Below are 20698 nucleotides of genomic sequence, written 5' to 3' on the forward strand. Positions count from 1 at the left end.
AGGTGGTTCGCGGGTACTCTGTGGGATTCCATTGCACAGAGCAGGCAATAGACATGTTTGCCATTTATAAAAAAATTAAAAAATGTACCTTTACAAATCGCTTCAAGTAATGAAAGGTTATCTTACACATTTACTATAGGGAATTCCTTACCTGTTCTCTCCGCAGGCATGGGACTGCAGACCCGTGTGTTTCAGCAGCGCTGCCAGAACAAAGCGTGACACTGTGTCCAGCAGTGATTCATTACTAACAGAGGCGCTGTCCCAGTCTGGTAATGGAATTAAAGGGTTAGATCCTGCCAACTATTTGCACAGGCACTCATCTCATCCATATTCAGTTACCTTTACTAAGAGCATAATCCTGCATACTGATCCACAGGCTTCGTGCTGGCTCCTTAGTAGAACCAACTGCCAGATCCACCAAAATTGAAACCTCTGGCCTCAGCTTATAATCAAAGGTCTTCTGCTCCTCATTTCCAGACAGAGACACTTCCAGCAGAGCACTCATACACTTATCTGAAAGAAAATTAATAATTTCCCTTTTAATACGGATTAAAGATTACTGTGCAATAAAGGCCTCTTGCACACTGCTGCCTAAACCCAGTGACACACAAACTTTTTTTTTTTTCATTAACTGAACGAAATGCAGCTTGTTTTCAATGTGCCTGCACACACTAGCGTGTTAAAAAAAATACAGAAATCTGAGTTGCCAGTCAGTAAGAATTTTGTTTACAAATGCACACAAATTTGCGCATATGTGCGTATAAGTATTCTACTCATGTGTGTGCTTGTGCACAAAAAAACATGCAAAATAAAAAACACAAGAACATTTTAGCCACTGATTTTTGTATCACGTGCAAGTATCCTAATGGTATCCTTGGGCCTGATTTTTTTCTTGTATTTTTTTTCACTTATGAAAATCAATAAAGAATGTATACAAAAATTTTACTGTGCAAAACATAACTGCAAACAGTGCAAATTCTACAATCAGTTATTATACACAAGACAGATACTATATATGACCACATACATTCAGTACATGTGTGCATATAAGCAAGCATATATTCACCTAGTGTATATTAGCCCTTGTCATTTACTAGTCGTCATTAAAGTATAATTAAAGGCAAAACTTTAAATAGAGTGTAAAGGGATTAGAACCCGTCAGTTTTTATTGCGGTCTGTGCCCCCTTAAGGAGATTCACCCTCTCTATTTGTCCTGTTTACTATTATCATTTAAAAAGGGAACGTAAAGAAAATCCCAAATTTTGGGTTGTCCCCAGATGAGAGGGGAAATCTTCCAATGGGGATGCTTGTTCTGGTGACCTAGGGATCGCCAAGAAATTCCTTTAATTTGCAGGGATTTCCTCTCACTTCCTGTTTGGCTATGAGACAGGCAGTGAAGGTAAATCCCCAAAAGAGGAAATAAATCTAACAGGGGTATAACCCTCCCTTGCTCTATCCAAAATGAAAAAAAAACAAAAAAAAACCAAAAAGTTTTGCCTTTAGTTCTTCTTTGAGCTATTAAATTCCTTCTACACTGACTTACCCAGCTGAGGAACATCCATCTCAATGCCATTCCCAAATAAAGGAGTCTTTAACCAGTAAGCGGTGTCTTGTTCCTCTGGTGATGTGGGCGACCCTTGCAGCATGCCTCCCAAACAGCATCCAATCAACAGTGTAACAGTTCGCTCCAAATCCACGAGCCAGACCCAAGACTGAGCTGGAGCAGGCAACAATACTCCTGCAGGATCCACTTGTTCTGGTCCACCTGTATAAGAGAAGCAGGTGGACTGAAATCAAACAAAAAACCTTATGTATCAGAAGTGGCTATTTTCTACATAACTTTGCTAAATTTTTCAACACAATATTTTCAGCTCATTATAGATACAATTATCCGAACCAAGCGGTCTGATTCATCTAACAAACTTAGTAGATAGTTTTCAGCCCAACAAGATTAACATTGTCACAATCCTGGTCATGGTTTCATTTAAAGTCCCTAGGGATGGAAATGGGTGACCTTACCAGGTCATGATTTCCCCAAAGTCCCTAAAAATTCCCTTCCTTTTCTTGTATATTGTCACAATCCTGTAAAGCCAATTATTAATAAGCTCCCCGCCTCATTTACCATGAAGAGGCCACTGTAATTCCTGATCTTCCAAAAGAGCAGCTGCAGGTAATAGTCTATTGAGACGATCCAGTGGTGGAAGCAGGTCCAGTAGATAACTGAGTAGAGGTCTGGACACAGACACTGGCAGTAACAACAACGCGTTTATCAGCTGACAAAGCATACTGCCTGCTGCAGATACATAGATCACATCTGTACAGAGAGAAAAAAAAAAAAAGTAGAATATATGTAGCCAGATACACAAATGGAATAAAAAGGCAGTAACATAAGTGACAAATATAGGGAAAACAAATTAATTAAGGTATAGTAATAAAATAAGGGATACATAATGGAATTGTGTGTTGACAATTTGTTTGCACAACAATACTAGCTCCCTCCAACTTCATACACCTAAAGTAACACATACCACGCAGTTTCTCTCCCACACTCCCATTGCATGGACTTTCCCTCAGCAGGGTAACAGAACGCGAGTAGATGTCTGTGGCATGAGGCAGGAGGAGCTGGAGGTGTTTGTGAAGCAACGCCACACTGCTGGAGTTCTGCAAACAGAGGACAGCACCATTATTTTACAAGAAATATTTAACTTTCATTTCTGCACACGATATATATGAAAACATTTTTCCTTGTAGTTGCATAGGAAACTGTAGTTACCCTAATGCCGGGTACACACAACCATTTTTACCATCAGAATAGACTGACAGTTTTTCCGATAGAGTTCCGACGGAGTTCCGCTGAAACGGACTTGCGTACACACGATCACACCAAAGTCTGATCGTTTAGAATGCGGTGACGTACAACACGTACGACGGGACTAGAAAAAGGAAGTTAAATAGCCAGTAGCCAATAGCTGCCCTTACGTCGTTTTTGGTCCGTCTGAATAGCATACAGACGAATGGTTTTCCCGATAGGAATTGATTCCATCGGAAAGATTTAAAACATGTTCTATTTCTAAGTCCGTCAGAATTTTCGAAAGAAAAAGTCCGATGAAGCCCACACACGATCAGAATATCCAATGAAATGATTCCGTCTGACCTTTTCTGCCGGAAAGTCCGGTCGTGTGTACGCGGCATAAGACTATAGAAATGAAAGTGACGCTTTCTTTTCCTTATAACCCCTTTGTGCACCTATAATCTCTTTGTTTTTAAATGACCATCTAAGGAGGCAAGACATAGTTGTCATATGCGCATTTTACATAGTATAAGTCAAATATTCAGCATTTGATTGGTTGCCACAGTTATTTACAGGCAGCTCCGCTGACAGACAAAATGTCAGAAAACAGTGTCTTAAGCTGTATACACACTGGTGGAAAATCGGCCGGTTCAGTAGGGACTTCCCTGTCTCACAGAAATCGATCAGCAGATCGACTTCTATTCAACAGGGCTGCTGGAAAACTTTAAATTCGATCAGCCACTGCAGCACTGATAAGTGAAGTCTGACAGCGGAGGAGAGCCCTCCGGCTGTACAAAGAAAAAAATATATATATGCGTATATCCAGCTTTAGCCTGGTTCCACCCTCCAGCTGTTACCACTGTGGAATGCCTTTTGTGCTGAAACGTGTATGTATTATACATGTGGTGCAAGTATATTGTTTTCTATTTCTCTGAGCAAGATGTTTGGTAAGAGAATGTTAAAAAATATATATATATATATATTTGTAAAAGTGCCCTCAGATAAATAAGACATTACACCTGAATGTTTCTTTATCTGCCTTTGTGATGCTAGAAAATGTGTCTCATTACAGATTCTAAGCCTTTACCATAAAAACAAACAGTGGGGTTTTTTTGGTTCTTGAAAGTATAAGAAACCATTTAAAACCCACAAAACATTATATATTTTTTTTTTTAAGGCAGACAACCTGGAGACGACAAAAACAAAAAAAAAAAACACCGCAATTTTTGTTATTTTTTTGTCACACAATATTAGCGTAATGGATAATCAATCGCAGAATTTCTGAATTTCAGTAAAAAGCAACACTAAAGTTAACTTTAGGGCACACAACCACAATACAGTGCCCTGAAAAAGTATTCATACCCCTTGAAATTTTCAACAATTTGTCATGTTACAACCAAAAAACGTAAATGTATTTTATTGGGATTTTATGTGATAGACCAACACAAAGTGGCACATAATTATGACGTGGAAGGAAAAGGAGAAATGGTTTTTAAAATTTTTTACAAATAAATATGTGAAAAGTGTGGCGTGTATTTGTATTCAGCCCCCCTGAGTCAATACTTTGTAGAACCAACTTTCGCTGCAATTATAGCTGCAAGTCTGTTTGGGAATGTCTCTACCAGCTTTGCACATCTAGAGAGACATTTTTGCCCATTCTTTGCTAAATAGCTCAAGCTCTGTCAGATTGGATAGAGAGCATCTCTGAACAGCAATTTTCAAGTCTTGCCACAGATTCTCAATTGGATTTAGGTCTGGACTGTGACTTGGCCATTCTAAACAGCTGAATATGCTTTGATCTAAACCAGGGATCTCCAAACTACGGCCCTCCAGTTGTTCAGGAATTACAATTCCCATCATGCCAAGTCTCTGAATGCCAAAGTTTTACAATGTCTCATGGGATGTATAGTCCCGCAACAGCTGGAGGGCCGTAGTTTGGAGATCCCTGATCTAAACCATTCCATTGTAGCTCTGGCTGTATATTTTGGGTTGTTGTCCTACTGGAAGGTGAACCTCTGCCCCAGTCTCAAGTCTTTTGCAGACTCTAACAGGTTTTCTTCTAAGATTGCCCTGCATTTGGCTCTATCCAACTTCCCATCAACTCTGACCAGCTTCCCTGTAGTTTTCTGAAGAAAAACATTCCACAGCATGATGTTGCCACCACCATGTGCAGTGTTAGTTTTCCGCCACACATAGCGTTTTGCTTTTAGGCCAAAAAGTTCCATTTTGGTTTTAGCTGACCAGAGCACCTCTTTCTTCCACATATTTGCTGTGTGCCCCACATGGCTTCTTGCAAACGGGACTTCTTATGGCTTTCTTCTTGCCACTCTTCCATAAAAGCTAGACTTGGAGTGCACGACTAATAGTTGTCCTGTGGACAGATTCTCCCACCTGAGCCGAGGATCTCTGCAGCTCCTCCAGAGTTATCATGGGCCTCTTGGCTGCTTCTCTGATAAATGCTCTTCTTGCCTGGCCTGTCAGATTAGGTGGACAGCCATGGATTGAACAGAGCTCCATGAGATGTTCAACGCTTGGGATATGTTTTTAGAACCTAACCCTGCTTTAAACCTTTCCACAACTTTATCCGTGACCTGTCTGGTGTGTTCCTTGGCCTTAATGATGCGGTTTGTTCACTAAGGTTCTCTAACAAACCTCTGAGGGCTTCACAGAACAGTTGTATTTATACTGAAATTAAATTACACACAGATGGACTCTATTTACTAATTAGGGGACTTCTGAAGGCAATTGGTTCCACTAGATTTTAGTTAGGGGTATCAGAGTAAAGGGGGCTGAATACAAATACACGCCATACTTTTCACATATTTTTTTTTTTTTTAATTTTGAAAACCATTTATCATTTTCCTTCCACTTCACAATTATGTGCCACTTTGTGTTGGTCTATCACATAAAATCCCAATAAAATACATTTACATTTTTGGTTGCAACAGGACACATGGTGAGGGTGCGATTGGGTCTGATGTAGCAGCCAGGAGTGTGTGTAACCAACCCCCCCTCCCAGTGCTGCTGCGAACGATGTATTGCATATGCCAGTGGTAGCCAAAGGATTATTAGAAACAGAGAAGATAGGAGGAACACAGATACAGTGGTTTACCATGTGTGCTCCCCTTTTTGTTTTTTAAACACTTAATTCATCTCTCTGCTCTATGTACCACACTGTTCTGGTTTAAGTGATGTTCTTTGTCCTAAGAATGTGTGTGTCATAAAACAAAATATATTAATCCTAATAATATAAAGTCTATACACAGTATATAAACAAAGCATCTAATGCTGTCAAGAAAAAAAAAAAAAAAACTTATTTGCCTTCCTCTTTGATTTTTAAGGAAAGCAGAATGACATCAGCCACTACGCTTAGCTGTGATACATACCTCGCTTATATTGTTTGTGTGGCAATATGCCAGCAACTGTTTCTGCAAGGAGCATAGCAACTCATGAAGATGAGCTGGCTGGCTGTTCTCTGCGGAAGATGATCCTACAATAAATTTATCACTGTTCTTCTCCAACTCTCCAAAAGCTTGATCCTAAAAGAGAATACATAATTAGACCTTCTTGGGGGGGGGGGGGGGGGGGGGGATATATATATCGGCCTCCATACTCAAAGAGATTACATAAGATCTGAGCATTGCACCAGTGTTACAAAGATCCTCTTTGTAATCCCCCGGGGGTGCCAACATACTGTACGATTTACAAAAGGGAACAGTATCAAAGTTTAGGGGGAAGATGTGACACATAAAAAGAAAAAAAAAAAAAAAAAAAAAAAAAAAAAGAAGAGCTGACTGAATATTGCAGATAAAACTGCTTTAATAAAATACTATTAAAGTAGTTTGTTTATTAAAGACATTTTATATGCAATGTCCAGTGCACTTTTTTTCCTGCTGATTTTTGCCCTTTGGAGTTAAATAACAGAGCTTGCAAGGGTTTTCAGAGTTGCCTGGCACCAGTGAAGCATTGAACATTGCAAGATGTGACATGGCATCAAACTGAATGCCTTTAGCAGCTTATTCCAACTCGTATGCCCAGTGAAAGCAATGCTCTAGTATGCACCACCTATATCGTTATATCTCCGCCCATAGCTGTTGTGCAGCTCTCTGCTCTAGGTTTTGATATTTTCTGCCCTAAAACAAAAAAAAAAAAAAAGGGAGGTCACAGCCATTCTTCTTTTCATTCTGCTCTGCAATGATTGGTGGGAAGAGTTAGGTGCAGCCAGTATGTCACTGCAGCAGTGCACATTGCCACAGAGATTGACACTTTGCAGACATTATACCTATATAAGTGAATACACACAGCTTTGCCTAAATGTGAACAGCACAAGGCAGTAAGCTGGTTGGAGACAGGCCAGCCATTTCCAGGGCCCTGCAATCTGCTCATACGTGTGTACAATACCTACCTTGGAAAAATGAATTCGGATGTATGCTCATATGCGCGTATTTGCACGCACAGGTGCAAAATACCGACCATTTTAAAAATAAAAAAATTATTGTGTGTACAGGCATATTGTAAATAGGCCTCATTTAAGATCTGTTAAAAAAAAAAAAAACCCACATGCTGTACTGAGCTTTTGCAGTGTGCAAGATTTTGCAAAACTATGCAATGGAGGAAAAACCTAAAACGGCCATTCAATTCGTATCAATGCTGGCAGGCCCTTAAGGCTACGTTCACACTTGTGTGGGTGGTTCCCGCTGCGGATCCGCACTGGTTCTACTGGCCACAAACACCCAGACAGAAGATACGTGGGGGTACCATTAATCCGAATGGCACCCCCACGCACTGGAAAAAGCAGAGCAGTTTCCCTGCACTGGAATCCACACTGCACTTGCAGTTTCCGTGCAGGCCACCTTTTCAAAAAATGAAACAGGGACCTTTTCCTTTGATTTTCAGGAGCACAGCAGCCCATTCAAATGAATGAGCTGCTGTGCCCGCTCGCAGAGCTGCACAAGTGGGAACCTAGCCTAATAGTTGATGGTAGATGGTGCAATCTCATTGTTGCTTTTATAGTCAGCTTTACACGAATATACCATTTCTGTTCTAACTGTGAGAGAATATAACACACACTCTGAGGGTTAAAACTGTATCGGTGTAGTAACATAAGAGCTGAGATTCAGATTCTAACAATTACATATCCCTGTCTGGTTCTCTTTAGAGCACTGCTGGCTTCCCTGGCTTTTATACATACAGATTTATATCACAATTAAATCTCTAAATACTTAGAAGCCAGTGGGTAACCCTAATTGCTAGCAAATACATGGCTCCAATTTCTTTAAAGCCTTGAGTGGCCCTGCTGGCAGCTAAACAGTGACTGCATCCAATCAGATGTTGTCATTGGCAGGGTACTCCCCGATAGCCACGGGTGCCAGCTGCTGTCAGAATACAATAATTTGCAGGGGACTGCATGGATGGAGGAATTTATTAAATATTTGTTTTTCATTCAGCCTGCAAGGCTGAACAAGAGAAATTGAAGCATGTATGGCTAGTCTAATGCTGGCCATACACTATACGAAAAATCGGTCTAACCCATTTTCGTAAAAACAAACATTCGGCCGTGAGAGCAAACGATATGTAATGACCGATAAATCGTTCAGTGGACATAAAATGAATCCATTTTTTTTTTTGTTTTTTTACATACTGTATACCTAGTGCAAACAGTTCGGATGGGAAACACATTAACCTTTAAATTTATCATTCGTTCGGCAGAACATTTCCAAACTTGTCTGACGTTTTTTCGGCTCAAAAAACATCCCGATTATCGATTTTGTCACCATTAACTGGCCGAAAAACAAACAGTCTAAACTACCAAATTTCGGCCAATTTTTCGTATAGTGTATGGCCAGCATAAGTCTATAGCAATAAAATGAATACGTGCTTAGGGTGACTTTGGTGAACCCATAAACAAATTAACTAGATTCCAGCTGTGTGGTCTCACCGTGTAGAAGCCCAGGTTTCTCAGAAGTGTCTTCATCAGGATCTCTGCAAGGTGAGTGTCTGGATGACTGCTCTGAGAGTTGGGGTCAGAATTGGAGCAATAGGAGAGAGGCAGAGAGGAGCTGTCTGAGGAGTCAGAAGGAGAGCTGTATCCCAGTAAGGATGCCACATGTGTGTGATCCTGAAGGCTTGTCAGAATGATGTCCAGCTGCATCCTCTGCAATGATATCATCTCAGAACTCCCATACAAAACAACTTTTTTTCATTATGAATAGTTTATCGATTCACTGACTTATGCAGGGTACATTCCAATCACACTAATAAATGAATTCAATCAGAACTGAGTGCTTTTCTGGGATCTCTAAGCAGAATGTCTACTTTGGATGGACAACATACCTGTGTTCTAAATATAGTCCAGTTCATTCATCAGCTAAATGTCTATTTAATCTTGAGAATTACTGACATGTGTTGGATATAAACAATTTCATCATTTATACATATGGTCACTTTAAATTAGAACCAAAAGGCACATTTGTTGTTCATTTTGGATAGAGTAAGGGAAAGTTATAATCCTGGTCAGGTTTTTGCCATTTGTGTTCCATTGGGTAGATTTCCCTTCACTTCCTGTGCCACAGTCACAACAGAAAGGAAGAGGAAATTCCTCTGAGGGAATCCCTGATCGTCACCCATAACTAGTGAGCCTACTGGAACACTTAGGATTTCTCCTCTATTCCTGTTCTGGTGACAACCCAAAATTTGGGATTTTTTTCACTTTCACTCACAGCTATAATGTTAAAACAGGACATCTAGAGAGGGTGATTCCCCAAACTGCAATAAAAAACTGACAGGTGTACTAATCCCTTAGCCTTTAGTTATACTTTAAGCCCAGGTTCACACTGCCCCGATTTCAAAGCTGTACCCCAGCAAGACTTGCATGTGGATTCTTTAACAGACGTCAATGCAAGTCATACCAAAGTCGGACTTTTTTCTAAGTTGGAGCAACTCAAGTCACACCAATTAGAATAGTTGCATTGCACAGAATGGAGTCCAAATGGGGTCGGACTTCTGACATTGGAGCGCTTGTCAAATCAGTGTGAACTGGTCCTAAGTCCTTGTTCACACTTGTCCAAACACCACAACACAACCTACAACGCTTGGCAGCAAAGTTATCAACACTGCCTTGCATCTTGCAGGCCAAGCAAACATCAAAGCTGAACATTATTGTGGTATATATAAAATGAAAAACGCGAACTTTCCGGCTCTTTGTTAACGGCCTGTGATAAGAAGGTCCAAAAATATATACAAAATGCTAGGGGACCAGTAAACAAAACTAAACACTCTGATACTATTTGTGTCACTAAAAATTCATGTAAAGTTCAGGTAAATACCAGTTCTTAATAAAAAGCTGACATTTACACAAGGATTATTGGTCCCTCCAATTATTTCTTCAGCTTGGCTAACATTTACTAAGATTTAAAAGGAGACTAAAGCAGTATTTCATAAATCAGTCCCAAAGTCTCACCAACAGAGCATGCTTTGTAAAAATACCCCCATAAAAAGAGTCATATTAAATTATATCCCTCAATTCGGGTGGGACTTTTAAAAAAGGTGCCAGATCTAAATCTCAAACCATGTAGTAAAATCATTCATTTTTTTATTACAAATGTCAGCCAAGTACTTTAAGACACATGAAAAAGAACAATTCTTCACAATTGTCATATCACAATTTTAATGTTACAATGACCCCCCCAAAAAATAAATAAATAAATGCAGGAATCTAGCTTGTTACCTCTCAACTTTCATCTAAACATGGGAATACCTGCCACCTTCACCCATGTATGTTTACAGCATAACAGTTTACTCATTATCAGTCCACTTCTCATCTAGTGAACATAGATGGTGGCTGTGTTCTTAATGCATTTCACTGTCAGCTTCCGCAGGAAAGCAAAGCAAGACAAAGTAAAAATAAGGGTACAGTGCCTTGAAAAAAAGTATTCATAGCCCTTTTTTCCACATTTTGTCATGTTACAACCAAAAACGTAAATGCGTTTAATTGGAATTATATATGATAGACCAATACAAAGTGGCACATTGTGAAGTGGAAGGAAAATGATAAATGGTTTTCAAAATTTTTTACAAATAAAATATGTGAAAAGTGTGGCGTGCATTTGTATTCAGCCCCCGAGTCAATACTTTATAGAACCACCTTTCACGGCAATTACAGATGCAAGTCTTTTGGGGAGGTCTCTACAAGCTTTGCACATCTAGAGTGACGTTTTTTGCCCATTCTTCTCTGCCAAATAGCTCAAGAGCACTGTCAGACTTAACGGAGAGCGTCTGTGAACAGCAATTTTCATGTCTTGCCACAGATTCACAATTGGATTTAGGTCTGGACTTTGACTGGGCCATTGACTTTGATCTAAACCATTCCATTGTAGCTTTGGCTCTATGTTTAGGGTCGTTGTCCTGCTGGAAGGTGAACCTCGCCCCAGTCTCAAGTCTTTTGCAGAATCTGACAGGTTTTCTTACAAGATTGCCCTGTATTTGGCTTCATGCGTCTTCCCATCAACTCTGACCAGCTTCCCTGTCCCTGCTTAAAAAAAAGCATCCCCACAACATGATGCTGCCACAACGTTCACGGTGGGGATGGTGTGTTCAGGGTGATGTGCAATGTTAGTTTTCCGCCACACATAGCGTTTTGATTTTAGGCCAAAAAGTAAAATTTTGATCTCATCTAACCAAAGCATCTTCTTCCACGTTTGCTATGTTCCCCACATGGCTTCACACAAACTGCAAACAGGATATATTATGGTTTTCTTTCAACAATGGCTTTATTCTTGCCACTCTTCCATAAAGGCCAGATTTGTGGAGTATGACATGACTAATAGTTGTCCTGTGGACAGATTCTCCCACCTGAGCTGTGGATTTCTGCAGCTCCCCCAGAATTACCATGGGCCTCTTGGCTGCTTCTCTGATTAATGCTCTCCCTGCCAGGCCTGTCAGTTTAGGTGGACGGCCATGTCTTGGTAGGTTTGTAGTTGTGCCATACTTTTTCCATTTTCGGATTGATTGATTGCTTTGTGAGATGTTCAAAGCTTGGGATATTTTTTTTTATAACCCAACCCTGCTTTAAACTTCTCCACAACTTTTACCCTGACCTGTCTGGTATGATCCTTGGCCTTCATGATGCTGTTTGTTCACTAAGGTTCGCAAACAAACCTCTGAGGGCTTCACAGAACAGCTGTATTTATACTGAGATTAAATTACACACAGGTAGACTATTTTACTAGTTAGATGACTTCTGAAGGCAATTGGTTCCACTAGCTTTTAGTTAGGGGGTATCGGAGTAAAGGGGGCTGAATACAAATGCACGCCACAATGTTGAAAACAATTTATCATTTTCCTTTCACTTCACAATTATGTGCCTCTTTGTGTTGGTCTATCACATAAAATTGCAAAAAAAAATACTTTTGCGTTTTTGGTTGTAACCTGACAAAATGTGGAAAATGAATGTATGAATACTTTTTCAAGATACTGTAAATAACGTAGCCCAATGGAACCAAAACTGCATGCCCACATAACAGTATGGACGCTCCACATGTGTGGGGCCATCAGGAGGAAGGAGTGAGCGCAACAGTGGCAACATCCAAGTTCTTGAAAGAGCTATAAATCTACAGGTCTGTAAATTCTGACATTATATATTCATTTACATTTTCTGTTATCCTCCTATAGGAAACAACTTCATATCCTTGGCCTGATGCTTCAACTCATTCACAATAAATGACACTGGCTCCAGTGGGTGTTTCCATTATTGGGAAGAGGTTTACTAGAGACTATGAATAGGACAGTCAGGGTCCTCTGTCCAAAAGGAACATGCCCTATGGGTCTGTTCCCTGAGAGCCTGTATAATGCAGGTTTTGTTTTCCGCACACTGGTAGCTGAATGACATGACTAAAGCCTGGTACACACTTTGTTATTTTTCTTTTCGTTCAACCCACACGGACCGAATGTTGGGCGATTTTTATTGAACCGGACGATGTGTCCTGACATTCGGCCCATGTGTACTAGGCATAAGGCTTATTACAAAAACCGCCCACATATGGAAGGTTACCTGGACTGTTGGGGAGACATGAGAACAGATTTGGAAAGTACTAGGATACTCATCTTTGCTAGAGCTGCTTCCTGCATAAACAATTTTCCATTGTTTACCTCAGAGAAATGTACATACCTGGCCCTTGGAAAGACTTTCCCATCTATCAGGTCCTTGGGGCAAGAGAGAATGTAATAACTCCATTCTTTCCCGCAGAGGCGGCAGCAGCATGGTAGCTCCCACTGACAGAGTCTCAATTACAACCTGTGGGTAAAGAGGCCAATGTAAGTGCTTTGCAATATCATCTATTCTAGAATCACCATACTGCAAAGCGAAGACCTCCCATTGTTTTTGTAACACATTATACTTTAGTTGCTATACAGACTGCAGGGATCCAGATGACAATGGCCGGTTCCTGGGACCCATGGAGCCGATTCGAATAATGGTCATTTATTACATCACCCCATATAAAGCGAATTACATTAACAATTGTCAGTCTCTACAAATCACAAAAAATTGTACTTACAGCAGAGCCACAGTAGGTGAAAGGGATATACAAATGGCATATGAAACATTTGTATTGCATCTTGTCTGATTGAAAAGTCACTTAACATATTTATAATTATTTATACAGAAAGTCAGATGGATGTAAACAAACATCACCTCTTGAATCTCATCTGGTACACTTGCATCCATTAGGCGAAAAAGCAAATTTCGTAGAGGGCCAGCTTGGCGTCCTAAGATGCTGGTAGCAACTCCTCCTGCTAAAGCCAGTGCTAGATGATTGGACAGCATCTTTAAGCACAACTTTAGAAAGTTATGATGTTCCCTTTAAGAGATAACACAAATACAAGTTATTTTATGTGAAAAAAATGCAAACCAGAACAGAGAATAAAAAGGACAAAACAATTCTCCTAGTTTGAACTTTTTTAAAGTGTAATGCCCGGTACACACGATCGGACATTCCGACAACAAAATCCATGGATTTTTTCCAACGGATGTTGGCTCAAATTTGTCTTGCAATAGCTTTCATCTCTTAATTTATTCTGAGCACGCGTGGCACTTTGTGCATCGGATTTGTGTACACACGATCGGAATTTAACCAATCGGATTTTGTTGTCTTTTGTTGCTCTTAAACTTTTACTGTCAGAAATTCCCACAGAAAAAGTCCGATGGAGCCCACACACGATCGGAATTTCCGACAACACAATGCAATCGCACTTTTTCCGTTGGAAAATCCGACTGTGTGTACAGGGCATAACTGTGGCTAGGTTATAGACATTAAAATATTTTACACATTTATAACAAGCTGCAAAGGAGCTTTAAAAAACCATCACCTTCCCTTGTTGCAGAAAGAACGGTGGAGCAATTCATCCTCAAAGTTTGTAGCATAAGCAATAAATTGGTCTAAGCAAGGTCAGCTCACCCAGCTCCACCTCACAGCAATGATTTGGCAGTCTTCTAACATTTAAAGCAGAGTTAATTGGGCCTTAAAAAACTTTTAAGCATTATATGCTAGTATGCAGAGCATCTTAGCACATTATAGTAGACTCACCTGGCAAGCCATCCCCTCAAATGCAGCGTTGTAAGTGCTCCTGTTGGTCACGGGCACTGCCATCTTTTCCCAGTCGTCCTTCTGGGTTCAGATTCTTCAACTGCGATGATGTCACTTCCATGCATGCGCACAGGGGTTACATCATTACAGCACAGAGTGGTGCCATAAATGTACACTGAACTGCACATTTTTGGCTTAGTGTACATAAATGCTGACAGACAGGGAGAAGCGCTTATGATAGACGAGACCAATAGGGTCTCTTCTGTCATCAAAATCCTAACTGCATTTTTTGTTGTTGGTATAATTGCACTTTAATATGGACACAAAGCAGGGGCTCAGGAATGGTAAATAGGGTGAGCTGACTTGAGTGAAGGGGTTGGTTTTAAAGTTAATTTTCTTTCTCAAACATCACGGGACACAGAGCCACAGTAATTACTGATGGGTTATATAGGTATCACTGGTGATTGGACACTGGCACACCCTATCAGGAAGTTCAACCCCCTATATAATCCCTCCCCCTTGCAGGGATACCTCAGTTTTTACACCAGTGTCTTAGGTGATGGACGTGTAAAGATGTCCTGTGCTGAGCTCCAAAGGGAATATCCTAAGATCCTATACTGGGGCAAGCCAAGCGAACCGGATCCATTCAAAGTGTCTTTTCATGGCCGAATTGAATGGTACCCGGGCCTCGTGTCCGAAGAAACAAGGTTTTACCCGTAATGCTTCTCTTTTTAGAGAGCTGGACCCCGCAGATCAGAAAATGGCTTTAAACTTCCTAATTTCTGGCGAGGTGCTTTACGGTCCCAGAACTGTTGGATCCCCCTACTGATGGGTCCCCAGTCTCTGACGGTTTTTTCAAACGGAGCCCACCGTGAGAGGTGAAGATTGGGTCTGTGTAAACAGCACCCTGCGGCTGGATAAGGTAAGAGGAGATTCCACAGAATTTTTGAGTTCTAGTGGCTTTTCTCCTTTAAGGTAAATGCATGCTATGCCTATTGTGACCACCGGGGGCTGCCAAGAGCACAAACCTACACATGCTGACTGACTGTCTCAGGTGTTCAGTGCTGATTATGTCCCAGCATCTCAAAGCAGGCTGCAAGCAGGTAAGGTGGAAAGGTGGATTTCTCATGTTTGAATGTTCCCCCCAGGCTAGAGAGGGGCCACAGGGGTCTAGAAAGTGGTTATACCACCCGGGCTCTGCGGCCTAATGGCCACCATCTCTGAAGATAGCCGTTCAGGCAGATCTTGTTACCAGTCTCCCTCCCCCCCCCCCCATCCCCAGCCTTTTCTCCAGAAGCATGACAGGAGAGTCGGCAGTGCGGGAAGCGCTCGTTTTTTTCAAAACTCGAGGGGGGGGGGGGGGGGGCGGTAGAGGAGGGGGTGGGATGTCAGCACAGAGTGTTTAGACTCCCACTCCGGCCAGCTGCAGGCTATTAAAGGCACTCTGTACAGGTGCACTCAGCCTTCTGAGAGACACAGAGCTGACGGTCGCATGTAAGGTGGGACACAGGCATTCTCCTAGGCAGCATTTACTGAAGTAACACCAGACTGAGCATTGGGTAGCAAGGCTTTTAGCCAGACTACATCGCTCAGCGGGCAGTGTTCATTTGTATACCTCACACCTTGTTGCTTTGCACTATGGGTAGAAGAGGTTCAAGCACCCCAGGAACCAGAGACACTAGGGGATCTCGTTCAGGTTCTGAGGGCCCCCTGTCGGCAGCATCCTCCCCCCCTAAAGATGGGCCAGGGACGGCTAGCCAGGGAGAGCCATCGGGGTCAGGGGCTACACCTGCCTCTGGCACTTCAGCCCCTGTATATATTACACAAGAGGTTTTTTCCTCAACCATTAATGGTCTAGAGGAAAGATTAATGGCCGTGATTACGTCTTCACTCAGTGGAAGAAAACGCACTAGGCTTTCCTCTGTTCCCCAAGACCCTCAGACAGAGGAGCTCTGGGATAAAGGAGATGAATCCCTTTCAGAGGATCGGGATGGGATGGATGATTCCTCTTCGGAGGATTCAGGTGGAGAGGGACCCTCTGCGACTTCCCAAGAAGAGAAAGTCTTAGTGCAGATCCTCACTGGATTGGTCCGCTCCACATTTAAGTTGCCCATACCTGAAACTGCTAAAGAATCCTCTTCTGCTTTGGGGTCACTGAAACCTTTCCAAGCAGCACATGCTTTTCCTGTTCATACTTTACTTGAAAAGCTTATTTATTCTGAGTGGGATCACCCAGACAAACGTTTTTTTCCGCCGAGAAAGTTTTCAACACTTTATCCGATGGAAGAAAAGTTTATTAAAATGTGGGGAATACCGACTATTGATGCCGCCATTTCCTCCGTAAATAATAGCCTGACTTGTCCTGTAGACAATGCTCAGATGCTCAGGGATCCTGTAGATAAAAGGATGGAATCCCTATTGAAGGATGTTTTCTCCTTAGCAGGATCAGTGGCCCAACCTGCAGTAGCAGCGATTGGAGTCTGTCAATACTTAAGAGACCATGTTAAGCAGGTCATCAAAATATTACCTGAACAGCAGGCCCAGGGGTTTGCTAACCTTCCAGCAGCCTTATGCTTTGTGGTTGACGCCATTAGAGATTCTATCGTGCAAACCTCCCGTCTTTCACTGGGGTTGGTGCATATATGTAGAATCCTATGGTTGAAAAATTGGTCAGCCGAAGCACCATGTAAGAAGCTACTGGCTGGGTTTCCATTTCGTGGTGCAAGGTTGTTTGGAGAGGACTTGGATAACTATATCAAGAGAATCTCTTGTGGGAAAAGCACTCTCTTACCTGTCAAGAAGAAGAGTAAGCGTCCCTCTTTCAAACGGACTCTTTCCCCAGCGCCGGGGGCTTCAGCCTCCAGGCAGTCTCGACGGCCGCCTCCATCGTGGTCCAGAGACAAGAGTCAACCCCAGCGACAAAAGAAGTCCTGGGGAAAGAAGCCTACTAGGCAAAACACTAAGACCTCTGCATGAGGGGGCGCCCCCGCTCACTCGAGTGGGGGGAAGACTGCGACAGTTCTCAGAGCTCTGGCACGAGGACTTCCAGGACAGATGGGTAGTCTCCACGGTAACCTTAGGGTACAAGCTGGAGTTTCAGGAATTCCCTTCTCCTCGGTTCCTCAGATCAAATGTTCCCAGAGACCCAGAGAAGAAGCAGTCGCTCCTTCTAGCGTTAGAGCGACTTTTGTCGCAGGAGGTCATTATGATAGTTCCCGCAAAGGACCAGGGATTGGGCTTCTATTCCAACCTTTTTACGGTCCAAAAGCCAAATGGGGATGTCAGGCCCATTTTGGACTTAAGGGATCTGAACCGATTCCTAAGGATTCAATCCTTCCGCATGGAATCAATTCGAACAGTAGTTCTCACCCTGCAGGGAGGAGAATTTCTGGCATCAATAGACATCAGAGATGCATATCTGCATGTGCCCATTTTTCCTGCTCATCAGAAGTTTCTGCGCTTCGAGGTAGGAGGGTACCATTTCCAGTTTGTGGCTCTGCCTTTTGGGATAGCCACTGCACCTCGAGTGTTCACAAAGATCTTGGCTCCTCCTCTGGCCAGATTAAGGGCTCAGGGTATAGCTGTCATAGCATACCTAGACGACCTGCTCTTGATAGACCGGTCGGTAGCCTCTTTGAATGGAAACTTGAGGACCACGGTCAGGTATCTAGAACACCTGGGTTGGATCCTCAACTTAGAAAAGTCTTTCCTAAAACCAGTAAGAAGACTGGAGTATTTAGGTCTGATTATAGATACAAGCCAGGAGAAAATATTTCTACCCCAGGCAAAGATCACTGCTTTGAGAGAGCTGATTCTGACAGTAAGGACCAAGAAGGGTCCCTCAGTCCGCCTTTGTATGAGGCTACTAGGGAAGATGGTGTCTTCATTTGAAGCAGTTCCCTATGCTCAGTTTCACTCAAGAATGCTGCAACACAGTATTCTGTCGACCTGGAACAAGAAGGTTCAGGCATTAGACTTTCCGATGCACCTGTCGCATGCGGTGCGTCAGAGCCTCAATTGGTGGCTCATACCCGAAAACCTGCAGAAGGGGAAATCCTTTCTACCGGTTACCTGGACGGTGGTAACAACAGATGCCAGTCTGTCAGGTTGGGGAGCAGTTCTGGAACAGGCTGCGGTCCAAGGGGTATGGTCCAAGACAGAGAGGACCTTACCCATCAACATTCTGGAGATCCGGGCGATACATCTAGCTCTAAAAGCCTGGACTATCAGGCTACAGGGTTGTCCGGTCAGGATCCAGTCCGACAATGCCACAGCAGTGGCTTATGTCAATCATCAGGGAGGCACCCGGAGCCGAGCTGCTCAAAAAGAGGTGAACCAGATCTTAGTCTGGGCAGAGATGCATGTGCCATGCATATCGGCAGTTTTCATCCCGGGAATAGAGAATTGGCAGGCGGACTATCTAAGTCGCCAGCAGTTACTTCCAGGGGAATGGTCTCTGCATCCCGACGTCTTTTGGGCCATATGCCAAAGATGGGGGGTTCCAGATGTAGATCTCTTTGCATCCCGATTCAACAAAAAGATAGACAGATTTGTGGCAAGGACAAAAGATCCTCTTGCATGCGGGACGGATGCGTTGGTGGTTCCGTGGCATCGGTTCTCACTGATTTACGCATTCCCGCCTATTCTGCTACTACCACGACTCCTTCGCAGGATCAGGCAGGAAAGGAAGTCGGTACTTCTGGTGGCCCCCGCTTGGCCCAGAAGGACTTGGTATGCAGAAATAGTAAGGATGACGGTGGGTTCCCCGTGGACCCTACCGGTACACCCAGACCTGTTATCTCAGGGTCCAGTGTTCCATCCTGCCTTACAAACGCTAAATTTGACGGTTTGGCTATTGAGACCCACGTTCTGAAGAGTCGTGGGCTCTCAGGTCCTGTCATATCTACCTTGATTAATGCAAGGAAGCCAGCTTCCAGGATGATTTATCATAGAGTCTGGAAGGCTTATATAACCTGGTGTGAATCCAGAGGTTGGCATCCCAGGAAATATGTCATAGGTAGAATCCTTGATTTTCTACAGATGGGATTAGAGATGAAGCTGGCCTTGAGTACCATCAAGGGCCAGGTTTCTGCTTTATCAGTATTATTTCAGCGGCCACTTGCTTCGCATTCTTTGGTCCGAAACTTTATGCAGGGGGTGATGCGTCTTAATCCTCCGGTTAAAGCGCCCCTAAACCCCTGGGACTTGAATTTGGTCCTGGCTGTGTTACATAAACAGCCTTTTGAACCAATAAGTCAGATTCCTTTGGTCTTGTTGACAAGGAAATTAATTTTTCTGGTGGCCATCTCTTCTGCTAGAAGAGTATCAGAATTAGCAGCTCTTTCCTGTAAGGAGCCTTATTTGATTATACACAAGGATAGAGTGGTACTACGCCCTCATCCTAGTTTTTTACCGAAGGTGGTTTCTGATTTTCATTTAAACCAAGACATTGTTCTACCTTCCTTTTTTCCAGATCCCTGTTCTCCGGAAGAGAGATCTCTACATTCGTTGGATGTAGTAAGAGCAGTTAAGGCCTATCTAGGGGCAACTACTCAGATCCGCAAGACGGATGTTTTGTTTGTGCTGCCAGAGGGTCCCAATAGAGGACAGGCAGCGTCAAAAGCTACCATTTCTAAATGGATTCGACAGTTGATCATTCAAGCTTACGGTTTGAAACAGAAGATTCCTCCGTTTCAGATCAGGGCACATTCCACAAGGGCTATTGGTGCTTCTTGGGCAGTGCATCACCGGGCCTCTATGGCTCAAATCTGCAAGGCCGCAACCTGGTCTTCAGTTCATACATTCACCAGATTCTATCAGGTGGATGTGAGAAGGCATGAGGATATCGCCTTTGGGCGTAGTGTGCTGCAGGCAGCGGTACAGGGTCCTCAGGTCTGATTGCACCCTACTTGGTCGTGGTTCCCCCCCCTCAGGTAGCATTGCTCTGGGACATCCCATCAGTAATTACTGTGGCTCTGTGTCCCGTGATGTTCGAGAAAGAAAATAGGATTTTTAAAACAGCTTACCTGTAAAATCCTTTTCTTTCGAAGGACATCACGGGACACAGAGGTCCCGCCCCTCTTCTAATACACTATATTGCTTGGCTACAAAACTGAGGTATCCCTGCAAGGGGGAGGGATTATATAGGGGGTTGAACTTCCTGATAGGGCGTGCCAGTGTCCAATCACCAGTGATACCTATATAACCCATCAGTAATTACTGTGGCTCTGTGTCCCGTGATGTCCTTTGAAAGAAAAGGATTTTACAGGTAAGCTGTTTTAAAAATCCTATTTACTGCTTGATAGGAATATGTAAAAATACTAGA

General features: G+C 42.8%; 1 protein-coding gene across 12 annotated transcripts in view; it reads right to left on the bottom strand.

Moving 5' to 3' along the window:
- The window catches only part of HERC1 (HECT and RLD domain containing E3 ubiquitin protein ligase family member 1), a 253741-nt gene that overhangs the window by 135744 nt on the left and 97299 nt on the right, over positions 1 to 20698 (bottom strand). For all 12 annotated transcript variants that reach the window (XM_073619149.1, XM_073619158.1, XM_073619159.1 and 9 more), the window contains 9 exons: positions 13482 to 13647; positions 12957 to 13082; positions 8730 to 8945; positions 6178 to 6330; positions 2529 to 2661; positions 2123 to 2314; positions 1544 to 1765; positions 340 to 513; positions 152 to 266 (listed from right to left, as the gene is read on the bottom strand). In XM_073619149.1, the coding sequence (XP_073475250.1) occupies positions 152 to 266; positions 340 to 513; positions 1544 to 1765; positions 2123 to 2314; positions 2529 to 2661; positions 6178 to 6330; positions 8730 to 8945; positions 12957 to 13082; positions 13482 to 13647 (1497 nt within the window). The remainder of the gene's footprint in view (positions 1 to 151; positions 267 to 339; positions 514 to 1543; positions 1766 to 2122; positions 2315 to 2528; positions 2662 to 6177; positions 6331 to 8729; positions 8946 to 12956; positions 13083 to 13481; positions 13648 to 20698) is intronic.

The sequence above is a fragment of the Aquarana catesbeiana genome, linkage group LG03 (assembly GCF_042186555.1).
Source record: "Aquarana catesbeiana isolate 2022-GZ linkage group LG03, ASM4218655v1, whole genome shotgun sequence".
In the NCBI taxonomy this organism is placed as follows: domain Eukaryota; kingdom Metazoa; phylum Chordata; class Amphibia; order Anura; family Ranidae; genus Aquarana; species Aquarana catesbeiana.